The sequence below is a fragment of the Leuciscus leuciscus genome (assembly GCF_965113295.1).
Source record: "Leuciscus leuciscus genome assembly, chromosome: 12".
NCBI classification, from domain to species: Eukaryota; Metazoa; Chordata; class Actinopteri; order Cypriniformes; family Leuciscidae; genus Leuciscus; species Leuciscus leuciscus.
This window is the reverse complement of record NC_138736.1, coordinates 12,859,536-12,871,110: the sequence shown is the minus strand read 5'-3', so window position 1 is coordinate 12,871,110 and position 11,575 is coordinate 12,859,536. Positions and strand designations below refer to the sequence as shown.

At 35.8% G+C, this 11,575-nt stretch overlaps 1 protein-coding gene across 1 annotated transcript; it reads left to right on the top strand.

Annotated features, from left to right (window-relative positions):
• Positions 1-3,414: 3,414 nt before the first annotated feature.
• On the top strand, positions 3,415-7,244 carry irx4b (iroquois homeobox 4b). Its single transcript, XM_082187140.1, has 5 exons — positions 3,415-3,826; positions 5,060-5,299; positions 5,422-5,534; positions 5,667-5,983; positions 6,323-7,244. Exons 1-5 carry the CDS (start codon positions 3,782-3,784, stop codon positions 6,868-6,870), a joined length of 1,263 nt encoding a protein of 420 aa, XP_082043266.1. The 5' UTR covers positions 3,415-3,781; the 3' UTR covers positions 6,871-7,244.
• Positions 7,245-11,575: the final 4,331 nt, after the last annotated feature.

Sequence of the window (11,575 nt, the reverse complement as noted above, 5' to 3'; positions counted from 1 at the left end):
CCCCCCCCCCCCCCCCCCCCCCCCCACACACACAAAAAAAAAACCCCACAAGAGCAAGCAGGATAGAGATTGAGAGGGAAAGGTTTTGGAAACTGCTAAGTGTTATAAAAATTGAACGATGGAGAGTGGAAGGAAGTGGCCGGAGGTTGAAGGTCAATCTTGTGGAGATTCATACCATTCTTGTTTTGAAGGTAAGTCAGTTTCAGACAGCAGAGCCCCACTGTCACCGTCCCTGGAGACTGAAGAAAGAGTGTTCACTCACATGAATGACATTTAATTTGTTTCATGAAAAGAATGCTCATATATTGAACAAGCACTGTTGTCTGTGTTCGGAGTTTGGAATGGAAATAAAGCTTTTGCTCATGTGCTGCTTCTCCGGTCTAACAAAAAACCTGTCAGTTAAAGGACTGGCAATTTGTATTTGCCTGTAACAATGAATGATGGTCTCTTCATCTATGTAAACACACCCGTTTCCACACATTCATCTTCCACTGCCTCAATCATTGAGACAAACATTTCAGTAGATTATGATGTAACTCTATCAAGCAGCTGTCCATCCAGGAGCTCCATTTAAACGGCTGAAGAGCTTGGACGTCCCACAGTCTGCCAGTTTCATTCTGATCTACATCAGATGGGGGCATCGGAGAGATACAAACATGTTTTGTCAATTCAATATGCCTAAGCCATGATTGAATAAAAGCTTTATAATTTTCCATAGACTCTCCAGTGCCTTGGCTTGATATGTTTTTATGAGTTAAACTATCCCTACACCCAAAGAACACTGGGGTATGGATTCTACACCCTGGGCAGCACTTTTTCCATTCATTGTTTCGTTTTGTCAATTCACTCAGCTTCTCGTGTATTAACACTTTTTGTTGTGTAACATGATGATTTTCTTGAAGTTAAGAGAATATACCTGAGGTAAATATCTCAGCTATATTTCGAGATCATTTTTGTATATAGTACGCTCTTAAAAATTAAGTTTTTTTTTTTTTTTATTGGCATATGATTCCATGAATAACCCGAAAAGTATGATTTAAAAAAAGCTGCTCACTGAAATGGTTCTTCTATGTGAACCCGTTGCATATTTCTTGAATAAATTCTAAATTCTTAATAATAATTTCTTAGTAATATTTCTGTAATTTATTTTGTATATGGTTTATAATAATTCATTACCAATTTTACAATTAAAAGATATACTTGGATATGAATGCTGGGCTCATAGATTTAGGTAACACTTTACTTAAAGCCTTTATGTATAATCCATTGTAAAGCTATTCATAATGTACGTTGTAATGCATTATATATTTTCATAAATAACTGTAAACAACTTTAAAATGCATTATAATATTTGCAGATTCTGGCTTGTTTGTCATGTTTTTTAATGCATTATACTTTCCAAAGCTGTGTTCAATGATTTGATAAGTATTATAATGTTATTATAGTGTAACTATACAGTTATTATAATGTAACTGTGGTTACAATTATTCATGAGACCATACAATGCATTATAAGGTGCATTACAAGCCATAATTAATGCATTAAAATAATTTTATAATGCATTACATAAAAGCTTGTTACCGATATTTAATATAATGACGAAAGTAAGTGATGCTATCACTGCAAACTTAAATAAATTCGCCAAATGCTGCTATTGGCTAATGGTTTATTTGTTGTTTGCGTTTTGTTCTCGGGCTGGTGAAATACTTTATATATTTATTTATTTGTACATACTGATCAATGTATTCTCTCTGTGTTCATTATATTGTGATTATCTCCCAGGTTTGTCCTTCACCAGGTCTTCTGCACATCAACTATTCATTCATATGCACCTCACAAAGAAAAGTGTTTTTCTGCAGTTTCATTTTAATCACTGTCTTTTGCACTTTTGGTCTCAATAGCAAAAGAGGTTGTGTTGAGCCTTGTTAATGATGCTAAAAACCCTAACTACTGTTTGTTTGTTTTTTTGCATAAAAAGGCTATACATTAATATACAACATTTTATCAATTTCTAAATAGAAAAGACAGAAGATAAAAAAAAATATATTGTGCCATAATCATGCATAATATAAATAAACCGTTTCACTGCATGCATAAACAAATAATATCTTCTGGCTTCTTTACACAGGTGCGGCACCTCAACATTGTAATCAATTGTGTTACATGTGTTGTGACCTACAGGCAAAAGGGAAAAAAAAACCTAAAAAAATAAAAACCTGAACACTGAATTAGGTGGTTACAGTGCTTTCAAACGGGGGATGTCTATCACAGTTTCAATCTCTAATGAAAAGACTTCTGGACCTCAGGAACAAAGTGTTAAGTAAATGCACTGAAGTGCCCTCATGCATTATACATATTAAATGAACTCTGGCAAGCCAAACCTCTTAGCCTCAATGAAGAAAGAGTACAGAGGTGGCTGAGAGACACATTTAAGGTACTGTATGTGATGAAGGATTGATTGATGTCCAAAAATATATGTATAAGGCACCGAAATGTGACTGTGCTGGAACTGTACAGTGTCACTTTTGGGTTTTAAAAGAGTTATCAAATGAAAAAGATCTTGACAGAAAGAGAATAAATTCACCCCTCAGGACAGACCTTCACCAAACTGTCCAGTTAGAAACCATTTCTGTATGATCTGACCCTTAAAATTAAATTTTTTTATTTATTTTTTTATAATGTTGGTTGATTTAGTCATATTAAATAATAGTTTTTAAGGTTACAAGACAAAACATGTTTTACATAGTTTTCATCCTCAAAGTTCAATAGAAGTCACTTCTGAAGAAGAAATAAATGATAGTTTTAGGTACTTCGAAGAAGATAAAGGTAATAATAAAGACATTTCATTTGAATGCCACTTTTGTAGATTACTTATGAAATGTAATCTTTTGTAGATTACTCACCAAATGTATTTCTCCCCTTTAATTTGCATGTTTTTCTTTCAGGTAACTTTTGAGAGAACTTTATTTTAAGATGACACACAAATCTAACTCTCTTTGCAATAGAGAAAGTTAATTTTTTTTTAAATCATGTTTTCTCTCCTGCAGTTAACATAATTCAAAAAATAATTACCAGTCTGTTTTGGTTGATGTAAGACATATTTTTCACAGCACTGTAGAGGCCCTAGTATTTTGATAGATATCGATCTTAGACTGTTATTTTTTGTATGCAGGTTTTATAATTCAGAGATTATTTTTTTCAACAAATCCAATGTTATTTAATGGTACAAAGGTGTTTGATAACTACATAGAAAGGCAATTATGGTAATCGTTCCTGGGCGGTCATCAATCATGTGCGATCGAGCTGTCTGTGCACTGAGTCAGATGTGTGATTGGCTGCTGGCGGGCAGGGAAACTGAACACGTCCTCATTAATGTGAGCGAGACCCCGCGGGCTCCTCACGAGGACACAAGCGCATCGTTTGACTCTCAAGTTAAACAGCGGCTATAAAGTGTTCCGCTGTGTGAACAACAACTTTTTCCCGTGATTCGCGTTTGTTATCTGGACCTTTAAATCTGATCCTGTGACGTCAGCGTCACCGGTGTTTAAAACAACGTGCAACTGAGCCAACATTTGTTATGATTTTTTTTCAACTTCAGCTACACCGCTGCACCACATTGAATCCGTGTCATTCTGCACTTTCTGCTATTTTTTTATTGTTGTTTGTATGAAAGACAAACAGAAACCAGAAAGGGACGTTTACCTGCAGTTAATGGACGATTTTCGTGATGAACTGATGACCCGCAGCGGGACTGCAGCTTTCTCTGTGCTGGACACTCATCATGTCATTTACACAGTTTGGCTATTCATATCCTGCTGCACCACAGGTAACTTTTTTTGAACACTTCCACACCTCACTTTTGTGTGCCTCACCTCAAAATTTGTCACAAGTGCTGGATGTTAATATTATGATTAATTGTGAATGCTCCCTATTAATTAAATGTATTTGTGTGATCCTTCAGTTTGGGGAAATTGATGAAAATACTTGTTAAATAGGTATACTATGTAGATTATAAAACCTTTAAACTTTTATTGTGTACATTAATCACTTTTAAAAAATACTTTCTACTTATTTTTAAGAGTGTTGAAAGGTTACACCTGCCAGAATGTCTCTATTTTGGGTTTGTCCCTCACGCAGATATTTTAACTTTGCCTTTATAATGCATTTATAAAAACGGCCAAAATCAGGGAAATTCAGAGAACAATTTCCTTTGAACTATATATTTAATTTAATGTTTTTCTTGAATTTATATTTCAAATTTGTCAAATGATCACATCAAAAGAGAAGTGGCAGGGAGTTGCCAAAACAACACAATGTAATTCATTTAAAGATTGAAGATCTGAAAGTAGTTTTAGTAGAGATTATTGCTAATCACTCTTAAAAATAAAGGTTCCTTTTCACCAAAGTACCTTACAGTAAACAGTTTTTAAAATAACCATTTTTTTAGTATGAAGAACATAAGGTTAATAATCTAAACAACCTTTTTTCATTATGTGATATGGGAAAGTTCCATGGATGTTTAAGGTTCTTCATGGAACCATGGCAATAAAGAACCTTTATTTTTGTATGTTTATTAATTTATATATATATATATATATATATATATATGTATGCATGTATTATGTAATTTACTGCTGGCGAACATGTTGTATTTGCAAGTGACTTAGCCTTTTTTTTTTTTTTTTAAGAGAAAGAATTCATTGTTATCCAACATCATTGCCCTCAATAATAAAATGATTGGAAAAAATATGACACAATCTAACATTATTCAAAATCCATAAAGCCATGATCATATATGTATACCAGCACTTGTGTTAAATGTTTGACAATAAATAAACATGTATTGCAGAAGTGTCCTTTTCCAAGATTTCATGTAGTCAGAAGTGCAATGTAACAGTAACAGTATTGTTTTCTAACACAGACGTATCTGTAAATGTAGATAGCACTGGAAACTAAAGTTATTTTAACTCATTTAAAGTCATTAATAATCTAAAGGCTGTGTAAAGTGTTTCATAGTTTTCAAGGACATGCTTTAGCCTGTTCGTCCTTTCGTTGACAGCTTTTAATGTCTTCTAACGCTCTGAGCGCCTGCTATGAGTCTAATGGTTCTCTGCTGGACACTGGAGTGGCAACTTCTCCTCAAAACTCACTTTACTGCCCGGTATATGAAAGTAGGCTTGTGGCCTCCAGCCGGCATGACCTGATCCCTACTGCTGTCTATGGAAACTCCTGTTCAAAGAGTCACAGTTATGATACCTACAGCACTTACGGTCCAGATTCAACCTCATGCTATTCTCTGGTACGCATTTCATTTATTCATTTCAATAACAATAGATGTGCATGTTACCTGCTCTGTCCAGAAAGGTTTTGGAATCATCACTGACCTCTTTTATGATTATTTACATTTTTGCTTTATATTAGGGTAAACTCAGTGAGAAAGATGGTGTGGCAACGGGACATTCAAGAGTTACCCAAAGCTCTGCATATTACCATTACGACTACCCAATTGGACAGTACCAGTATGACAGATATGGGTAAGAATTATCACCTCCTTTTTGTTATTCAAGATAAATTTGGTTGCATCAATGACCTTTTTGCAGAATTTTCAAATACAGTTATTGTGCATCCAACTTTAAAACAAATGGACTACTTGTCATGTTATTTAGATATGGATCTGTAGATGTGAGCACAAGAAGAAAAAATGCTACCAGAGAGACCACCAGCACACTGAAAGCATGGCTGCAGGAACATAAAAAGAACCCGTACCCCACCAAGGGTGAGAAGATCATGCTGGCCATCATCACTAAGATGACCCTTACGCAGGTTTCCACCTGGTTCGCCAACGCACGTCGGAGACTCAAGAAGGAAAATAAAATGACGTGGTCGCCGCGCAACAAGACCTCAGATGAGAAGGAGTGTGACGACGAAGAAGATATGGACGAATCACAGGGCGAGCCAATAAAAACCGAAAGAGATTTCAATGGTTTGTTGAAAGCTTTTTTTGATGTCATTCTTGGTTTGAAAAGCAAATATTTTTCATATAGCCTATTCAGTGTAGCGATACATTTAGGTAATGTTTGGTAGTTTTAAATAAAAACAAAACGTATTTGTAATTCTATCAGTGATATGTAGTGATCTATATCAGTGAATTGGTTACCACCTTCAGTGAGTGTCTTTTCAGCAACAACTTTTGCTACAAATACGTCAAAAGAATAGACCTACACTACCACCCAGAATTTGAATGCTGCAGATACAGTTTGACATTTAACGTTATAGTCAGTGCTTTTTATAACCTGCTTAAATATTTGTTTTATACCTCCAGACAACCAAGGAAAGGATGATACAGATCAACTTCACAGCGATCTGGATGATTTTGATCTAGTGGAATCAGATGGCTCTGAGTGCGAATCGAAACCATCCTTTGTCGTGCGGGTTCACTCAGAGACCAGCGAATCTCCAGATAACCGCTTTAAAGAATCCGTTACCGAGCTTCCCAGAGATGTCCATGAATTTATTGAAGACCGCCTAAGACCGACTGCTGAAGACGACCAAACAGCAAAGTTCTACCTTCAACAAGGCCAAAAGACTATTGAGACCAAGCCAAAAATCTGGTCTCTTGCACAGACTGCTACGTCATTAAACCAAGCCGATTACTCATCATGCATGCATAAAGGAACGTCGTGCTCTTCTTCAAACTGTGACTCAGACTCCGACATAATAAAGAGGAAACAAGAGTCTCCAGTGGCCACACTGAGAAACTGGGTTGATGGTGTGTTTCATGATCCTTTATTGAGGCACTCCAACTTCAACCAAACTTTCAGCAACTCCACAGAGTTATGGACTGAAGCCATTTCCTCACAGAATACCTAACATGAACACTCAGAACGTAATACTTCCTCTCAGCAACTGTGACACGGTTATTTTTTTTTTTTCATGCATTTTTTTTGCACCATCACTAGGCTTAGATTCTAATTGTGTTAATGTCTTATTTATTAGTTTCATTCTGTGAGCTGTTGTAATATGATATCTCCTGAAAGTCTGAACTTTATACATTAGAACTTGCCAACACGCCAATGTAGATTTAGGAAGATTGGCTTTTCACTTAAAAAAAGAAAAAGAAAAAAAATTCTGATTCTGTCTCTGTAAAAGAAAGTGATCACTGCTGTATAATAGCACAGTTCACAATTCCCCCCAATCTGAAGTCTCAGTTGTTTATCTGACATCCCTCAGTAATAAAGAGTCATTTTGTGAAGAAAAAGAATAATAAAAAAAAACATGTCCGCTGTCCATGGTGCTGAAATGTTCCCAAACGCATGTTGGTCACTGAAGTTGTTTTATTCGGTTGCATTTATTGTTTGACTGACATTTTTTTTTTCCTGTGGAAACACAAAATGATTTTACATGCATTAATAATTTGAACCCTTCCACACAATAACCTTTAGACTGGGACTTAAGTTAGAACCACTCAGTCATGATAAATATAAATACTCAAGGGGCTAAACTGTTAACTCAATGGTATTTCTAAAATTCATAGTCAGTGAAGCATTGTTTTTCATGAAGTGACTGATATGGCAAGCTGTTTTAACATTTATTACTTATTATACTTCTTAATACTATAATTAGTATTATTTTCAATTGCTGCACTGTAAAAAAATATATTGTTGGTTTAACTAAAAGTAACCTGTTTATGAATGTTAAGTTCATTAAAAAAAACAAAAAAACAAAAAGTTAATACAATGAAGGAGATTGGTTTAATCAACAGAAACCCCAAATATTATGTTATATGAAATCATGAAAATTCAAATCATGAAAATATTTTTTTTTTACAGTGAGCAGAGACTATCATATTTTGTCATATCTGTATATGAGATATCTATAAGCGACACTATTTAATGAGTATACTTCAATGAAACTGGAATAGACGATAGTAACTATTTGCATACCAGTATACTGTACCTAACTAAATAATTAGTGTTAGTTCTTAAAGAATAATTAGCATAAATGAATGAAGCATTTATATAGCACTTAATTATGTACTATTTTATACCCAAAGCGCTTTACAATCATATCAGGGGTCTCTTCTCACCCACCACCAGTTTGCAGCACCCACTTGGATGATGCAACAGAAGTCACATTGCACTCACCACACATCAGTTATACATTGAGGAGATGATAAAGAGTGATAAACCCAATTCAATGGACAAGGATTATTAGAATGCCATGATTGATAACGAGCCAGTGGAGGGAATTTAGCCAGGACACCAGGCTTACACCCCTACTCTTTTATGCCATGGGATTTTTAATAACCACAGTGAGTCAGGACCTCGGTCTAACGTCTCATCCGAAGGACAGTGTTTTTTACAGTATAGTGTCCCCATCATTATACTGGGGCTTTAGAACCCACAAAGACCACAGGGTGAGCACCCCCTGCTGGCCTCATTAACACCTCTTCCAGCAGCAACCTAGGCCAGATTTACTAAACAGGGCAAATTAGCGTGAGAGCGCAATTCCAAAAGCGCTGATGGGAGTGGAAAGTTCTCAATGGGATCTACTGACGATAGACACAGATCACAAAAATAACATTAAAGAGCACATTAAAGAACACAGATGCAGCCGGATCATTAATGACCAACTTAATCTACCAAGAGCAGCGCAAATTAGCATCTGGTTTAAGACATGCTATTTTTTGGCCTTTAAATAATGGCGCAAATACCAGTAAATTGACTAGCACAAACCTTAGTAATCTCCTTGCATGATTCATTTAAATACTCTCCTCTCAAAATCTTTTGTGTCTGAAAGGGAAACTCCAACAAATGCATATGCTATAAGGTCAGCCACAAAAATAACCAAAATGTCCACGCCTTTTCAGCGCTATTATTTCACTGGGTGTCTTTAGTAAATCCTGACTAGTGTAATCCTGAAAGCTGTTAGTAAAACTGGCCCCTAGTTTCCCAGGAGGTCTCCCATCCAGGTTCTGACCAGGATTAACCATGCTTAGCTTTAGTAGGCAACTTGGGAATAGGTACCTGAAACAACTGGAATATACACCAGAAAGTGAATAGTTGATGTCTGACACACAGATCCCCACACAATTCAAATTTGCAATGTAATAACTACTTGTCACTGCTTGGAAAATGACTATAAAAAGGGAAAAGTAGTATTTAATGAATATCTACAAGTGAGAGTGGAAATATATGGTCAATACAGGATTACTTGCTAATGATCTACTAGTAGCAGAAACAAATATTTAATAGTTAAAATGGCTTGCCATGATGTCAACGAGGAATTGGTGCCATTTAGAGCCACCTGAGACATGAGCGACCCCCTGTGAAACTAGATGCTAACTTTTTAAAACCAACTAGGAAGAAAGACAAATGGTGTTTGACAGTCTAATCCTAACCCCTGGTGAGAGAAGTGAAGTAACGTATGATTTGAACGAAGTAGACAGATTGGCCTCTAACTCTTTTCATCTTTGATAATTTAAAATCCCCATGGTCCAGATAATTGGCACAGGCATGGATATCACTCCATCCACTCCAAGATTTTTCAAATAAAATCGACTTATATATGGACAGTTTTACACACATATCTATGTATATAGACATATACATACATATATTAGATCTTTTGTTGTTGTTCTAAAGCATGCAAAAAAAAAAAAATATTGTTAAGTAAACTGAACCATCTATCCATAGTTTAAAAATACGTAAAATTGCATAAAAGTTTTGCTGATCGGCCATTGTGTGTTAATTGCTCGCTTGAAGCTTGTCCTTTATTTATTTATTTATTTATTTATTTATTTGTTCAATCTTTCCAGTTTTAAGCTTGGGATGATGATAATAAAGTATTCATTAGAACAGAGGAGAAACCTGCCACAACCTTGTATGGGGTTAACGATTTTAGACTGAATTATTCAGGATGAATTCATCCGAGGATTCCTTTCTTTTTCGGCATTATAAATAACTTACATATATGGTAATAAATAATGACATCCAGGCGTTCAGTAAAGAAACTTGGAGCACTAAAGAAATAGGAAATTCCATTTTCGTATTTAAAGATGATGGAAAGATATTAAGATTTTTTTTGGTTTATATTCGACATTAACCACTTCATCCCATACGAATTGTTGTACTTAGTAGTTGTTTTATGATCTCAATCCAATCAAAGTATATATTTTTTTCTAGAAATTATATTATCACTCTTTTTGAAGGGGGAAAAATCAAAACCTTAAAATTTCTCAGTCTAAGTTAAACAAATAATTTCAGATGTAAATGTTCGTATTTGCTGCATTAATGTATATAAATCTTAATGTATGGTTTAATCTGTAAGCCTATACTTCTGATGCATTAGCCTGTTCCAACATGGTCTTACTTCCAGCATATGGGAAACACAACCGAGGTATTTAGAGTGCTAACTCAACAAAGTTTCTCCGATGTAACGTCATTGTGTCCCCTTTGTTATTCATGATTTGGATTACAAGGTTGGGATGTGTTGAGATTTTGTTCTAAACACATGAGGTCAAATAAAACACAGGCATTGCAGTGTTAACTGCAAGCTGTAAACATCATGGTGTCACAGGTCTGCAGAAGCACTAGATCAGCGGAATTGTTAGTGATTTGTCTCATTCAGAGCCATTATGTTGCAACAGCAGAACAATAAAATAACATATGCCGACAAATATGCATCACTAAATGTTAACAAAACATTAGTTTTTCTCTCATTTCTGGTGGCACTCATAAGTAGCCTACACACACACACACACACACACACATAAACTTTCTTGAAGCAATAGTTGGAGGAGTCTGCGATAGCTTTGAGAAACATGACACAGTCTCATAAGTAAAGGTCATGACTCTAGTACATGGGGCAGAAGGGAATTAATGCAGACAATTAGGTGAAGTTAGGAGTCATTTCACAGAGCATTACAGTTTCTTTGTGACGGTTTGGAAGAGTAGACTAATTATAAGAAGCAGCCAATCCATTCATGTGGTGAAAGACTGCCATATGAATTACATAAAATAATCCTGCAATATTTGAAAGGCCCGTTGTGCCAAGCAGGGTGGGGGTGGAGCCGTGGGAACGGAGCTAGGCCTGTGGTGCGAGTGTTAATGAGGGTTTTGAGGGTCACCATGATTTTTCCAAGTAAGACATGTTCCTGGATCAATATATTTTGTTGATCCCGGAATCAATATTCCTGACCAAAAATGTAGTCATAACCCTACCCCTATCCCTGAACCTAACCCTACCCATAAGTCATCCCAAAAATCAGAGGGAAATGATGGTTGAATTACACTGATGTAGAAGCAATCAACCCTGGTTGTAAGCCTAAAATTGACATAAACTCTAAACGTGTCCCTAAAATCTGATTGGTTGACTGGAATGTTGTTCCAGGATCAACAACGATGTTGATCCAGAAACATGCTGTACTTATTGAAATCACGTTCTCCGGGGTGTATTCCAGGTTATGTGGCATATAGTCTCAGCCTCAGACGTCACGCCCACGGAACGTTGGCTAAACGTCTGATGCATATGGTACACTTAACTGGAAACACTTCAGGAATGTCGAAGTCGTCAT